Below are 17850 nucleotides of genomic sequence, written 5' to 3'. Positions count from 1 at the left end.
AAATAAAGTACAAAATAAGTTATACTAATTCAAAATTATTTATATTTAATTAATGTATATTATTTTTCGTTTTGTGATTTATTAATTATATACTAATCTAATTTGCACAAAAGAAATAATTTAATTCAACAAAATCCAAATATGAGTTGTTTTAATTTTCTTCATAATTCAATATGTTTTTATAACAAACGTATTTATTGGAAATATAACTTTCACAAAGGTTTAATATATAATAATAATAATCAATCAAAACCCTTATTTTACATACATTTAAAACTAAACAAAGTCAGATTTTACATTTCATGTTTTGAATTATCATTCATTACATTGTTTTGCTGCAAACTTTATTTAGAAACTTCTATATTACAAATACAGAAAATAATTGAATACCAGAACTATCTCTCAAATTAGTGTAAATAGGGAATTTACAAAATAAATAGATAAATATTTACAGTATCTTTATTAATATTAGAATGCAGAATTGATTAAAATTCTTTGAATATAATGATAATAGTTACGTAGCAATATAAAAAATGAACTCGATAATCAGACACAGATTAATGTTAATGTGCTGATCTGTAATGACTTCGATTAATATGAACGCGAGATGAAAGTATTAATTAACGGAATAGTTGACACATGATTTAAATAATAATAACGAAAGTAATATATCTTAATATTAGAAAATTTAATCTATCTATCAAAATTATCTGTGATACAGGTTCGTCAAAAACGCTTTAAATCGAGGTTAAAAATCCTCGGTTTAAAGCGTTTTTTAAATAATACGATCATCTCAAACATTAGGTCTGTGGGACCTGTATCAACTAATAAAAACTATTGTTGAATTCAAAAGTTGTTATAAATATACGGGTAATTACGCGATGTCTAATCAGTCAGAAATCAATTGACCAATAATCCATTTGGTTTCAAGCGAGTATGCCTTAAAGGAATAAATTTCTGGCTTTCTCGGAAGAGAACTTTCTGGTAGTGATATTAGAATCATTAAAAAAAATTAACAAATATAAAAACAGAACCCTGCACAATCAAAAACGTGAAAAAAGTTTCAAATATTTTGGAGTTTTGTGAGAAGTAATTATTGCGTTAAATGGCGCGATTTAATGCAGTAACACGTATTGTAAAATGTAATATTAATAAAACCAAATAATAATAATAGTATATCATCAAATGCAGATATCTTTCCACTAACTCCGTTATATACCTCTGTATTTAGTATTAATTGTTAATTAAAACGAAAGTTCCTTTCTGTAGATATTGAGACATCCCATTGCATATGGGAGTGTCCAGACATTGAAATTATCAGTAAAAAAATTAGCATCACATTTTAATCAACGAAATCGAATATAGCCGAAGAGAATATTCGTAGTCTGTTCTGCTGAAATTACATTAATTTTTAAAGTTATTTTTGAAAGACAAAATTTCTGACAACCAAAAACGCCTTAAATTACGTATGACGACCAGATTATATTTATGATAAACTGTGTAAATTTTAAAGGAATTAGGTTCAAGTGTAATTATTATTATTTAAATATAGTTTTAATTGATCTTTTAAAAACATTCCTAAAAACCCTCAAAATAATATCGAAAAATGACAAAATAATATGAAATGCTTAAAATTCTTGTTATGATTACTGGTTTTGATAGTTCTAAAACTATACACCAAACCAAAAGAATTAAAAAACTCAGTACTATTTCTTTTTCATTTTATATTATTAATGTTACAAAAAAAAAAATTGAAAAAAGAACGAAATTATTACAAAGAATTGCTTTTAGCCCTTAGTATAATTAAATAAAATATCTACTAATGTGAGGTAGATATGTTATTTAATTGAAAAAAATAGTTCTCATTTTATGTTCATCGAAAGTTACATAAATAATTCGATGTTCTAATATTTACAAACAGTAACTTTCAATCGAAACGGGGTATTTACGATTATTGTTCCAAAAATTTATTGGGAACCTTTTAATTTAAAAAGTTTAGTTTCTTAGACTACAAATTTGGCCTCTTCACACGTTAGATGAGGACGGATAAAAATCGAATTATTTTAAATCCGAAAGTCATAATTATAATAAAAGAATTGTTCTTGCAGGTTCCAATTTCTTGTTTGTTACCGGTAATATTTTTATTTCTTTTCACGATTTTTATTGTAAGAAAAAATAAAGAATTGAATAATTATAATAAAAATGTTATTGCATTATCATTATTTTAATTTTAAATTTACAATAATTCATTTTTATCATCGTCATGATGTGGAAATAGACCATATTTATCACCCGAGAAACAATTATTTATTTTTGAATCATCACATAGATGCTGGTTCTAAATTTAGTCAACATTTTCACGAGACCTGCAGACGTGTTCAAAAGCAAATTTTTAACTGTATTTGTATAAAGTTATTCTAATTTTCTATTCTTAATGGGAAAAAATCCGTCCGTTATACTGCTTACTTTTATTTTAATTTTATCAGAGATTTAAAAATAGAAACTTTGATTAATAAATGTTTTTATTAGAAATTTCTTAATTTGTTTTAACTCTCTTAAGTCTGTCATAAAGTAATATAGATTTAGATTGGATTATATGTATTCCAAATAAGATTAAAAGTTTCTATGACTTCTGTTCGCACCGAATTTCTGTGAATATCTTTACCATGCAAACTTTAATTTATATTTATTATTCTATTGTATAATTTTCTGTAAATTTTGAGAAATTCGATCTGTAAGAAAACTGTATAGGCCAGTGTTTCTCAACCTCTAACGAACCGTCGCCCCCTTCAATAAAACCGTTACTTATTATCGCCCCCTTCACTTCAAAATTCCGATGCCAAGGACCAAAACTAACGCCAAATTCGTACTGCATTGAATAGACTTGTGACTAGTATAATGTTATTTGTTTAATTATTGTACGATATAACGAATAAAATATCTAATTATTCTTAATATAATGTTTTTCTATATCGCCCAGAAAATTGTTTTTCGCCCCCCAAAATATAAATTGTTACTAATCGCCCCCTCAGCATGTAAAAACGCCCACATGGGAGCGATATCGCCCCCGTTGAGAAACACTGGTATAGGCTATAAATCTGTAAATTGTATACTAATTTGTTGTTTAATTTCGATAAATTAATTTTTAAAAAGCTATTTAAATACTGTATTTATAAATTGGCGTAATGTAAAATAAAGTGATATTTTAAATCTATTATTCTTCGGATTAGGAAAAATTGAAATTGTTACAGTATATAATAAATTGTTATCTTTTATGTAACATTATATATAGATTAGTTGTGATTTGAAGAGTAGAATTTTGCCACTTAACTGTAATGTGTTGTAATAATACGATAGTTCTAGCGGAGAAATATTTACAATATAGCAAGCATTCCGTTTATCTTATTTATCGAATAACTTTGGTTAGTTCTAATTTATTTTCGGCAAAATAGGTTATGTTTTTCCAGCAATTTAAAAATTTGAAAATTTCATTGGGAAGTATTTAAATCAGATTTTAATCGAGAAACTTTCATGAATTCACTAAAATTTTTCCAAGATTTTTTATTTAAATATAAAATTCTCTGTATATTCAAAGTCGGCCTATTCCGGTGCCATCGTATCACGGCAGTTTTTATTTTATGAATATAAGAACTGCACCCAAAATCATTTTACAGGGATGTTGTGTGCATAACAAGATTTCGTCACATTTCTTACTTTCAGGAAATATTTAATTATTAATGAAACTGCTATTTTATTTTTTAAATTTCTATTATTATGTTTTTAGCCGTTATTTAAGTTATAACAGATAATATTTTAGTTGAATTTTTATAAAAGTATACTTTTATACTTTCCCTTTATTACATAATTTTTTAGTACGTATGAATAAAGATATAAATTTTAATAAATCGGTCGGATCTAATGGGGATGAAGAGAGGAGTTCATCTGAGATTTTTATTGCTAACATTAGCTTAGTTATTTCTATAAAATAATGTTTATATTTTAATATTTTTATCATTACTTTTCAATTTTGTTAAACTATGTACATTTTAATGTTGATTTTTAAGTTTATGTAACTTAATTGTTTAAAAAAACAAACTTTTGCATACATTTTTTAAATTTTATTACACGAATTAAAATCGTATAACCTAAGATTTTATCCTGAATCGGTCTTTGAATAAAAGTAGATGAAATGTAACAATTGATAAATAGTTCCGGAAAAAAACAAAAGGTAATGTCATTTAGTTCAGTGGTGATTAATCTTTCCAGCTGCCGGAAATTTTTGAATTTTTAAAAATATTTTATCGCATCCCCGATTAAAAAAATAAAATTGTTAATTTTTATTTATTGAGCTAGAATTGTCCATTTAACCTAACTTTATATAAAGTTATTAAGAAAATGTGCGCGCTCATTCACAAGATAAAAACAGCTTTATAACTAGGAAATATATATATAATTATATATTAATAAAAATATGCCAAATGTCAATTTTAAATATTTTATTTATAAAATACTCAATTCTCGATGAAAAGAAAGAAAGGGGAAAAAAAGAGTTTAAAAGTTCAGTAAAAAATCCAATATATAGGCCTATATATATTATTTTAGATTATATATTATAATCACAGATTCGAAAGTTTCTTAATTTTATACTTCTTATTTTCACCCTATTCAATATCCGCCCTATAGGCACTAAGAGTGCCTTTTAACCGAGTCCAAAATTGGTTCGGTTTGGCCTATGACGAGGACGGCCGGGTGTCGAGGAATGCGGGCATATTCGGGACTGACTACCGCCCGAAAAATTCCTAGGGCATTTCGATCCGTCTGGATCCGTTCCCGGGCCCCTCAGAGCGATAGGCTGTCACTTTAATCGTTTGGACGTCCGGCCGTCTTAGCACAGGTTAAGGACATAACGGTCCTAAGAAATAATAGTTAATTACAAGATCGAGCAAAGATTCCAATAACGTTTTTAAGAACCGTTGTTTTCTACATTATATCCAAGATCAACAAAGCTTAGAACAGGGGTGGAGAACCTGTGGCACGTAAGGATAAATCATCTGGCACGTAACGTATCATACAATTTCGATTTATCATCTGCTTTTTCAATCATCCTTTCGCTTATTCGTTTAATTTGCGGACGACAAATATTTTGTATATTTCGTATAAACCAAAGTAGGCCTAGAATTATTTATAATTGAAGTATCAAATATATTCGCGGACCGGATGTAACCCGGATCTTCTTAGTTTGGTAAATAATTGCAAGAGGTTCAAGACGCTGAGACAGATAAACTGAAATTTTCGAATTTCAATAATTCGGTTATCGTTTTATAATCATTAATAAATTTAAATAATTTTCTAGATTTAAACATCTAATTTAACGTATTAACTCAGCCAATTTTATAGGACTTTAGTCGTGATTTATTTCACTTTCAATATCTTTAGCTGCGTTTACGCAATCATTTAAGACAGTTAAGCTTTAAGTAATAGATATGTATATATCCATGGTGCGGTTTACTTTATATTACTTTTAAAAAATCAATTTTTCAAAAATATTTCCTCAAAATTGATGAAANGCAGTGTGTAGTTGTTGAGGCATTCCATGGAAAGGTCCCAACATTGGTCCAGGCTTAACTGAACATATTAAAGAGAGACAGTCTCCTCTAGTCTTTATTCAGTGCTGCACTCACTTTGGACATCAATCCAATTGGCCCAATTCTCTGAGTCAATACTTGTTTTGAAGTTAACAGGTAAGACAAGTCTTGCAGACTTCCCTCATGTACATTGTTCTGTTAATTAGAGGCTGTTTACCTTGGAGACCTGCTGTGGATATGGTTACAGTATGGCACAAAAATCACACTTTCTCCTTCAGATTGAAGCACGCTGGACACTGCAAGAGCTTCAATGCTTTACAGATACAGCATACCTATCTTTAAGTGAACTAATTCTACAGAGCTGAGTCCTTACAAAGAAAAGACAACTCTTCCCAAGGCTTCTGCTAATGTCTCTGTTTGTTTGCATTACCATATAGTACAACTTCATATGAAACATGAGCATTTTTAAATTTTATATAAAATTAAAAACAGTTTCTTTTATGTACTGCTCACACTTGGCAAACATACAAATATATAAAGTCTTTATATCTGTTGTAATATGTTTACATCTTCATTTGTTACGTCATTTGGGTGATATTAATACAGTAGCTTCAACATTTATATCAATATTAAGGAAGAGTTATATCAAAGTGAAGATATCAAAACATTTATTATCAATTGTAGAATCAGTCAAAACAGTATTATAACTACAAAATATACCAGTAGTTGTATATATATAAGACTGTTTTCGAGCCAGAATGCACCACTATACATGCTTGGTATGGTGTCATACCAACAGATAGCATAAAAAGTATTGATAACTGGTATATAATAACAGTTGTTAGTGCAAACAATTCTCATTGTTCAGTCACCATATATGCAAACTAGTAGTAATTTTTTTAGAAAATGAACATTTTGTATCTGTAATATTTCATAACAAATACAGAAGAAAATAAAAAAAATTACAGCTCTGAGATTTTAAGCAGTCCAAATTACCTCTTAATTAGTTATATCCATTCTAAAAAGTCACAGTTTGGAAATCCCATTACATAAATTTTTTCAGAAACAAAATATAACAAGAAATATAATAGCTTCAAACTTGAATATAAATTTGAATTTAATAACAAAACAGAATAATTTATTTTCATTAATAACTAAATTTGTTAAAATTTCAACATTTATATTATTGTATTTGTTTTATTATTGATATATATCTTAAAAGTACACAGAAGTACAGAAAATATAATATTTTCATTGCTAAATTTTTAATTTAAACTGCAGTAAACTTTCAATTTAAATTCCAAGGAATCCCAAGAAAATTTCAAATTATCGAGTATTTTGAATTGTTAGACATGTCTAACAAAGTAGTAAATTTAAGATGCATTAAGCTTTTTATAAGTGTAAAGAAAAATACATTTTTTATTGAATCATAAAAATTAAATATAAAAAATGATTCACTATTCTATTAGCAAGTTTATTAAAACAAAATAAAAGCTCTTTACAGAATGATATTAGAGCACTGGAATAATTATGGCATTAACAGTCTAGAAAAATTTTCATTGCAGATTAAAACATGGAAAATATACATGCTAAAGATTGCTAGCTGTCAACTATCATGCCATTTGGTCAAGCTATCTCTTTCATGCTTATAATAAATATTATTTGTAATGCACACTTTATTTTAGTTTGAATTATCCAAGAGGGTCAAAATTTCAAATTAATGCAAGTGATATATAGTAATTTTCTAATGCATTGATATCTAATGTCTGTGAGGAATGAATTATCCATATCCAACCTTAAATTAACAAAAGTTTACTGTATCTTAAAGATATGAACATTAATTATAGTAAAACCTAGCCTTAGTATTAAAAAGAATTCAGATTAATAATTAATACGTAGTTTTATTATAAGTGTACAGTTTACTCAAAATTATAATTCTAAAGTTTTTATATCTGTTTAAATCAAATGCTCCTTTTTAAGATAAAATCAAAAAGTTTATTTTTTGTTTTTATATTAGGAATGTTAAGAATAAAACTTATTTATGGCCACCTTTAAAATTTCCCCATAAATCTGCATACGTTTTAACCTAAAATAAAGTTCCATCTTGGTGACCACTGGCCAGTTCAGTTAATTAGCCAAGATAGGAGTGCCCTAAATTGATATTTGTCCCCGTTTACCTGGCCGACAGAATAGAAAAACTCAACATTTCTAAACGCAACGTATTATTTAAAGCAATTTAAATGGAAGTGACGTTTGTAATTGTTGCTATAGTTTTGGAAGTTTGCCGGGTCCTTCCCACAGATGACATTCAAATAAAATCATCTTTATTTACATAGGGCAAATTAATCTTTAGAATTTAGTAAGAAAAAAGGCAATTATATCAATATATTTGTTCATTAATTTTATACAACATCTGATTGCATTTTGTAAAATTATAACTGTAAATCAATGGTGATCTGTCACTGATATGTCATTGCAACACTCATTGAAGAAACATACCATATCAAGGAGCCTGGTATAAAAAGCGGTGTAATTATTAACATTTTTTCCAACGCTTGTTTACTTGGATACTTCCGCATATCTAGTGATTCTTTAATAATATTTTTCTAAATTTCCTGTTAAAATAAAGTATTGAATTAAACAAAACCTACTACATTTCATAAACAATACTGATTCTGTTTAATCTTGAATGAAGTTTACTGAGAACAGGTTGCATTCACTGAACAGTACATGTGCTATAATTTCAATATTCTATTATTTAGTGTTAGCCTAAGACATTATCCTGCATGAAAATTTGAATTACTATATATTGCAAAACATACAGTATTGTGTAAATTTTTATTTTATTTATTTTTTGTTTACTTTTATAATCTGCATTAAATTTTTAGCAGGATTCAGTACGGTATTCTAATTACAGTTCCCCATATCAAATTTTTCATAATTCCATAACCTAGTTCCATTCTAATTCCATCTAGTTGACCATCTCACTTATGTGATCAGAAATTGTATACCCCGAAGGTGAGTTTACAGCTTATTCAGTTAATTGAACTTTAAATCGACAAGGTGTGTTTGTATCTAAGAATATTTTGTTAATTCGACAGTATCTCTTTTATAGAGACGTTCATTAGAAGAATAAAATACCCACAATTATAAAGCAGTTGTATCGATGTCAAATAGATAGAGAATAATAGGCTATCTATTAGTAGGTTATCTTATAAACTACATAAGAAAATTAAAGTAATATTTATACTGTACTTCCTGGATATATTAAGTAACATATATTGTACTTAATATGATTATATTGTAACACATTTATAAAATATGATATAATGTATATACAATTAAGCAAAGTGATCATATCATAAAATGTCAAAAGCGGGATGTCAGATGGGAGCGTTTCGGAGTGACGAGTGAGTCACGTGATCTATTCCGTTGGTTTTCTAGTTTTCTGATATTATCGATAACAGCTGTTACGAACAACCAATAAACATTTTACTTATTCATACTCTTCGGCATATTATTCAGAAAACCCATAATAATATATAATATTAAACTGTTTTCATTTGTTAAGCATTTCGAATTATAGCCTACTAAACGGAATCATCTAAAAATAAGTACTGTATATAAATATTACTTCGAAAAACAAAAATCATATTTTTGAGTAGCATAATAGTAATTGGATTGAATTAAATTTATTAAATTTAAATTAAATCCAAGTAATAGTTTTTCATAAAAACGAGATTATACATTATTTTATACATTATTTAATATACATGCTGTATATTACAGTAATATTTTATATAAAAGTATCTATATAATATCTGTTAATCTGTTTATTGAGCTAGATCAGTGTTTCTCAACCTCTAACGAACCGTCGCCCCCTTCAATAAAACCGTTACGTAGTATCGCCCCCTTCACTACAAAATTCCGATGCCGAGGGACAAGGCTAATGCCAAATTCGTACTGCATTGAATAGACTAGTGACTAGTATAATGTTATTTGTTTAATTATTGTACGATATAACAAATAAAATATCTAATTATATATAATATAATGTTTTACTATATCGCCCAGAAAATTGTTTTTCGCCCCCCAAAATATAAATTGTTACTAATCGCCCCTCTCAACATGGAAAAACTGAGGAAACACCGTTGGGAAACACTGAGCTAAATCTATTATATATAACAACTTTTCAACATAATTTAGAATTATAATCATAATCCACGAGAATGTAATCGGGTGACTCGTAGAATAAATGACCAGCTATCACTGAATGACTGCCACGGTCAATCGCTGGAATTGTAAGTTAATACGTCAAAAAATCAGCTAAAACAGTGTCAGTGAATGGACTAAATGGATCGATTTTAACTTAATTCGTTGAAAAATTTTGCGGATCTTCCCTATGAAATACGTCTATGTGTAATTTATCTAGTTTTAACTTACATCATTTCTTTTTAAAAAAGTCACAACTAAAAACTAGATTTTATCCTTAATATAATCTGCGGCGTGCTTTGTTAATTTAAGATCAAAACACAATCTGTTGATAGAAGTTGATCGTATCTTGCTGTAAAATGCTGTAAAAATGATAGCTTTTAAACAATTTAAAAACGTCATGTACGAATACCTGTACTTGTAATAACATGATCAGTCATATTGTAAAAATGTACATGTTTATATGATGATTATTGTGCTTTTTTCCCGAAAGTTAAATGTTGCTACAAATATTTAAATAGTGGGGATAAGTTAGGAGTTTCGAATATTTACTCTTAAATACCATCTCCTATTATATAAAGCATTATATAAACTCTTATATAACTATTATATTATCTATTATCAACTATTATATAAACTCATAATATTCATTATTATTCTGTACTAACAAAAGGGTTACATTTTGTTTAGATTATATTTCTAAAAAATATATTTGAATACCTAATATTTTCCGCATTTTTAACTATTCGCAAAAACATTAAATATATTGTTTTATAAAACGAAATCATTTTATCCATTAACTCGTACTAAATTTTCTGTACAGTAAACTCAATTATATAAGCCAAATCTGAACTGGGAGAGGAAGCGAGGTTCTGACCCTTACTTAAAAAAAATCGCATCAGATTTGAATTTTTTCACATACAAGTTACTGGTTTAAATATATATATATATAATTTTTGAGTTATTTTTAAAATTAATGTTATTAAACAATTTCTAGAAAATTATATTAACATAAACGTCCGGTTTTAAACGAAAACAGTTACATTTAATATTTGTTACCCGGTGTGTAGCATTATTAATGAGTATTTAATNATATATATATATAATTTTTGAGTTATTTTTAAAATTAATGTTATTAAACAATTTCTAGAAAATTATATTAACATAAACGTCCGGTTTTAAACGAAAACAGTTACATTTAATATTTGTTACCCGGTGTGTAGCATTATTAATGAGTATTTAATATTCCATCTTTAAACACGTATTTTAATTCTGTTTAGATCTGCTTTAAAAATAAATTTTAACAAACAATCTCTAAAAGTTAAAATAATAACGGAAAACTTTTACGATGCTTTTCATTTTTCCATTATTATTATTGTTATTGAATCCGATATAAACGTAAATATTTCCATATATATTATATTTAAATTTTAAAAACTTCTTAAACTATGTGCAAATTATAAGCCATAAACAACAAAATTAGTAACATTCACGAGATTAATATTCTATGTTAAAACACCATTACACATAACTTATTTCAAAATGAAGAAAAAAAAACCAAAATTATACTATGAAAGTAAAATTAAGGCATTTTTTAAATTATTTTCTTAATATATTAAAAATTACATTTTATATATTTTAGACTAAAAATATTTAAAATAATCTAATAAATTAACTATTCAGTTTCGCACATTTTATTTTGAAATGATTAACTTCGTAATTTCTCTTTAAATTGATTTAACAAAAATTACGTCCACATAATTTAACTTTTATATAGTACAGTATATGTTATACGCATAAGTTCATATAGATAAAGCCGTCGAAAAGGAGGAAGCTGGGAATTTTTCCCCAGGTCCGGAGCAAACTTAGGGGTCCCTAGTGGTTCCTTCCCCTATAAATTTATGCTAGTATGCTATTTTTACAAATAAAAAATGTTTTTAAGACTACTTTGCATTAATAAATATTCTACGTATTTCATTTGTTCAAAACAAAAATGGAAAAAAAAGGGCATGCTCTACCCCCGAGCTCCATTCAACTCTACGGCGTTGCATTTAGATGATTAAACCGATACTGTAAGAACCTTTGTGTGTATATAATATATATATACACACAAAGGTTATATATATATATACACACACACAAAATGAAAATATATATATATATATTTCATTTTTACTATGTTCCTTTAATGCCATTCAATGTGAATATTTCATCTCATATTAAAACCTCCTTGCGTTTTTCTCCTGCGAGTGCAGGAGTACGCAGTTTGCTGGGTTGATATAATATCACTATTACTTGTAAACTTTTTAAATACATATATCTTTGAAAATCGTAATAGACCTATGTAAATACTAAAACGTCAAAATAATTAATAAAATCCAACTGAATGATTTTAAACTTTGTAATCTGTTCCGAATTTCTGTTCATTGCACAAGAAATGAGTAATACTGAACCAAATCATAAGTTATCAGTGATTTAAAAAAATAGTTTCGAACATACCTAGGAGTGACCGTTTCCAACTTTTCGTATTTAATACTGCCATAATTATTGGAAGAATTTCTTGAATTTGGTCTATGAATTAAACGAGTTTTTTCAGTCATGATCTTGCCTATAACTAAATTAATCGGAGAACTTTTAAAATAAAAAGCTTTACGTATTGTTTCATATCTGATAAGCTATCTTGTTGATAGAGAAGTCAAAAGTCCTAAAATTCTGAACAATCATTATCATTTCCAACATTGCACTCAGGAAAATAAGAAACTATTTTTATTTTAAATAAAACGTAATTATAGTAGCAAAGAACAAATGTAATCAAGTCATTGGAAAAATTAAGTGTAAGTTTATTTAAATTAATTTTTAAATTAAGATAATTACTAACAGAAATTACACAGACATAGTCTGTATAATTGTGTGTCTATAATTATTTTTATTTTAAACCTAATGCAAAAGTACAATAATTTTTTATAAATATTGAATATATTTTTACAAATATTAGAAATTTCAATAAAATATAGAAAAATTATATTATAGAAATATTCAAAAATATTTAAAGACAAAAATATGCTTGTAGACTTTAGATAATTTTATTTTCTTGTATTATAAATTGTTTCATTAGAAATCTTTCACATTAGTAAATTACATCACATTATATAATTCATTGCAAGAATTCCACCATCAGTGTTTATTAAGAATTAGAAAATTTAATTAAAAATTATATAACATCCAAAATAATCTTTAGAATGTTCTTTTGTTAAGTTAGATCCAAAGAAGCTGTCTTTCCAATTCAATCATCTCAAAGTACTCATTTATAAATGCAATGCTTATAAAAAAAAAACAGTATATTACTTATAAAATTTAAGCTGATTTGTAAATTACAGTTTCTTAAAAAAACAAAAAATTATATTTTAGATTCAAATTAGAAATCAAATAACAAATTTAATATTTTTATATATTAAGACATCAATAGTCTCCTGACATTATATCAGCATGAGACTTTGACTTTGGATATACTAAGACTTGTACTTGCTGAAAACATTTGTCATGATGATATTAAATTCATCAAATTAAACAATTCTGAAATAACTGTCCTTAGGAAAGCTCCTAAGAACAAATGTAAATTATTAACTAGTTTTAATGATCTAATTATAAATATACTAATGAGTATAGTTTTATTGTTATTTAAATAAAATTATTTTCTCATAAATAATAATTATTTAGTTCATTCTGTTAATTAAGTATCTAATACTTCTCTATGTTTAATTAAATATTCTCTATGTTTTATTTGTAATCCATAATATTTGTTTAGAAAAAAAGATTTTCAAATTTCATATAATTTCAATAAATATTAATCATCTAAATTTTAGATAATATTTACATCTTTTATAAAACTGAAGCTATTTCTGTGAAAAAAAACAGTAGTACAGCAGAGTCCTATACAATGGAGAGAATATGTTCTGCATTATATGATGATTTTATGCAAGTTTAAACCTAGACCTAGAAGTTGAAGAAAAAATGTCATATACCCCTGGACAAAATTAAAATTTTGTATGATTACTAGCCACAATTTTTTCATTGCATTATATGAATTTGTATTATCAGGGAGCATGATATTATGAGAGTTCACTGTATTAATAAAATTTTCAAATTCTGATGATACCTATTATATACTATATGAAAAAATTTGAAAATTTATCAAAGAATTTTGTTTGCCTATAATTTTCACTTTCAATAAAAATTTTAAAATTGAAATAAAATGGCGTATGTTGGCTCTTAAATAATCTCTGGCTTGGTCTGGAGATCAGGTGCCATTTCTGAGTTGGATATTAGTTTCTGGCTGAAACAGTTGCATACATCATCAAAGCAGTGTGTAGTTGTTGAGGCATTCCATGGAAAGGTCCCAACATTGGTCCAGGCTTAACTGAACATATTAAAGAGAGACAGTCTCCTCTAGTCTTTATTCAGTGCTGCACTCACTTTGGACATCAATCCAATTGGCCCAATTCTCTGAGTCAATACTTGTTTTGAAGTTAACAGGTAAGACAAGTCTTGCAGACTTCCCTCATGTACATTGTTCTGTTAATTAGAGGCTGTTTACCTTGGAGACCTGCTGTGGATATGGTTACAGTATGGCACAAAAATCACACTTTCTCCTTCAGATTGAAGCACGCTGGACACTGCAAGAGCTTCAATGCTTTACAGATACAGCATACCTATCTTTAAGTGAACTAATTCTACAGAGCTGAGTCCTTACAAAGAAAAGACAACTCTTCCCAAGGCTTCTGCTAATGTCTCTGTTTGTTTGCATTACCATATAGTACAACTTCATATGAAACATGAGCATTTTTAAATTTTATATAAAATTAAAAACAGTTTCTTTTATGTACTGCTCACACTTGGCAAACATACAAATATATAAAGTCTTTATATCTGTTGTAATATGTTTACATCTTCATTTGTTACGTCATTTGGGTGATATTAATACAGTAGCTTCAACATTTATATCAATATTAAGGAAGAGTTATATCAAAGTGAAGATATCAAAACATTTATTATCAATTGTAGAATCAGTCAAAACAGTATTATAACTACAAAATATACCAGTAGTTGTATATATATAAGACTGTTTTCGAGCCAGAATGCACCACTATACATGCTTGGTATGGTGTCATACCAACAGATAGCATAAAAAGTATTGATAACTGGTATATAATAACAGTTGTTAGTGCAAACAATTCTCATTGTTCAGTCACCATATATGCAAACTAGTAGTAATTTTTTTAGAAAATGAACATTTTGTATCTGTAATATTTCATAACAAATACAGAAGAAAATAAAAAAAATTACAGCTCTGAGATTTTAAGCAGTCCAAATTACCTCTTAATTAGTTATATCCATTCTAAAAAGTCACAGTTTGGAAATCCCATTACATAAATTTTTTCAGAAACAAAATATAATAAGAAATATAATAGCTTCAAACTTGAATATAAATTTGAATTTAATAACAAAACAGAATAATTTATTTTCATTAATAACTAAATTTGTTAAAATTTCAACATTTATATTATTGTATTTGTTTTATTATTGATATATATCTTAAAAGTACACAGAAGTACAGAAAATATAATATTTTCATTGCTAAATTTTTAATTTAAACTGCAGTAAACTTTCAATTTAAATTCCAAGGAATCCCAAGAAAATTTCAAATTATCGAGTATTTTGAATTGTTAGACATGTCTAACAAAGTAGTAAATTTAAGATGCATTAAGCTTTTTATAAGTGTAAAGAAAAATACATTTTTTATTGAATCATAAAAATTAAATATAAAAAATGATTCACTATTCTATTAGCAAGTTTATTAAAACAAAATAAAAGCTCTTTACAGAATGATATTAGAGCACTGGAATAATTATGGCATTAACAGTCTAGAAAAATTTTCATTGCAGATTAAAACATGGAAAATATACATGCTAAAGATTGCTAGCTGTCAACTATCATGCCATTTGGTCAAGCTATCTCTTTCATGCTTATAATAAATATTATTTGTAATGCACACTTTATTTTAGTTTGAATTATCCAAGAGGGTCAAAATTTCAAATTAATGCAAGTGATATATAGTAATTTTCTAATGCATTGATATCTAATGTCTGTGAGGAATGAATTATCCATATCCAACCTTAAATTAACAAAAGTTTACTGTATCTTAAAGATATGAACATTAATTATAGTAAAACCTAGCCTTAGTATTAAAAAGAATTCAGATTAATAATTAATACGTAGTTTTATTATAAGTGTACAGTTTACTCAAAATTATAATTCTAAAGTTTTTATATCTGTTTAAATCAAATGCTCCTTTTTAAGATAAAATCAAAAAGTTTATTTTTTGTTTTTATATTAGGAATGTTAAGAATAAAACTTATTTATGGCCACCTTTAAAATTTCCCCATAAATCTGCATACGTTTTAACCTAAAATAAAGTTCCATCTTGGTGACCACTGGCCAGTTCAGTTAATTAGCCAAGATAGGAGTGCCCTAAATTGATATTTGTCCCCGTTTACCTGGCCGACAGAATAGAAAAACTCAACATTTCTAAACGCAACGTATTATNTTAATAAATTTTTAGTTCTGTTGAAAATAATCTGGTGCATATTTCAAAGTTATACGATCAATTTCTCATCCTAGATTTTATATTCTAAGTAAAGGAAGCATATTTCATTAGCATTGCAATAATGCTTATAAAATATGTTTCCTTTACTATATTACTGTTAAATGTATCTTTTTAAAAACTAATATATTAAAATTATATACATATGCATATATATATATATATTATTATGATTGTATATTTATATTTCTATCTATATATATTTACATATTTATGTACAATACACAAATACATACGCAATAAATAAAAGACCATAGAACTTTTAAGAAATGCTAAATCATTTAAAGACATTAGATTGTTAGAAAATGTAGAAATTTACATAATCACAAATTAAAAAATTACAAAAAATTTTGATTCATCATCTCTCAGAAATGTGAAAAAGTTTATTTTCAGGAATTTATTACTATTATTTATAATTTATAGCAGATGATTATAAAAAACATTTGAAAATTAAATATACACTTAATCGTATTGCACAACACTGACTTGGAAATTTTTGCCTTTTTTCCAATAGCATTTCAGTAAGAATCATATATATTTCTTGATTCAGTGTGTGTATGATAAATAATAATTATTTTTTTATATGTATTTGTATTATTATTAAAATAATCTTTTAATATATAATAATATGAAATCATTAATAAAGCAAATTGACATTGCTTCATTGGATTTATATTAAAGTATTAGGAAAGTTGAATTTTACCTTTCTTTTATGTTTAATTTATAATTTGATTTCAATTTATAAAATTTCAAATGATATTTACCGTAAACATATTTCATAGAAAAGTATTAAAAGATGAAATGATGCCGGAAAGAAAATTTAATTTACCTTTTTTGCGTAATCAATGGATTGAATTGATCATTTCTATCAAACGCATATAACTCTGTATTAAAAGTATTTAACTGTGTATAAGAAGCTTGCTGATTCATTTTTTTTTATAATTAATCTTATACTTTTTAAACAAAGTTAAATCCTTTTCCTTTACATCTTCCTTGTTTCCGACTGACTTGTAATACTTTTTTCGTCATGCCACGCTTCCTGTTTCCATAGCAACAATATATTTATATTTACTCGTTTGAAGTCGCTTCGAGAAAGTTGAATTCAAAATAAATTATTTATAATTATCTATTTTTGAGCATTTTATTATTTTTTTAATGTTACAATTATAGCCGAAAGTAATATTTTATAAGTTAATCGTTGGAATGGATATAATTATTTCCTTTGTTAACTTGCTTCTCGGTCATGTGCGCTCAATATACAAATATTTAATATCAGTGATATGAATATTGTGCTGTGTAAAGTGTGATTTGAAAAGGGATTTTTCCCTTTCGTATCCTCAACTCTGTAGAAATGAAAATATTCCAATAAGAGACAGTTTCTTCCCCCCCTCT

At 26.5% G+C, this 17850-nt stretch overlaps 1 protein-coding gene across 2 annotated transcripts in view; it reads right to left on the bottom strand.

Moving 5' to 3' along the window:
* The window catches only part of LOC111622326 (glutathione hydrolase 1 proenzyme-like), a 61443-nt gene extending 43923 nt beyond the window's left edge, over positions 1-17520 (bottom strand). The window contains exon 1 of one of the 2 annotated variants that reach the window (XM_023364682.1): positions 17288-17520. In XM_023364682.1, coding sequence (XP_023220450.1) covers positions 17288-17388 — 101 coding nt within the window. In that variant the 5' untranslated portion in view covers positions 17389-17520. Of the gene's footprint in view, positions 1-12296; positions 12465-17287 lie in introns of those variants that run through there. The other variant, XM_023364681.1, reaches the window with a different exon arrangement.
* Between the last annotated feature and the right edge of the window lie 330 nt (positions 17521-17850).

Source organism: Centruroides sculpturatus, unplaced genomic scaffold (genome assembly GCF_000671375.1).
Source record: "Centruroides sculpturatus isolate CEXI.00-Female unplaced genomic scaffold, Cexi_2.0 scaffold276, whole genome shotgun sequence".
Lineage (NCBI taxonomy): Eukaryota > Metazoa > Arthropoda > Arachnida > Scorpiones > Buthidae > Centruroides > Centruroides sculpturatus.
This window is presented reverse-complemented; position numbering and strand designations above follow the sequence as displayed.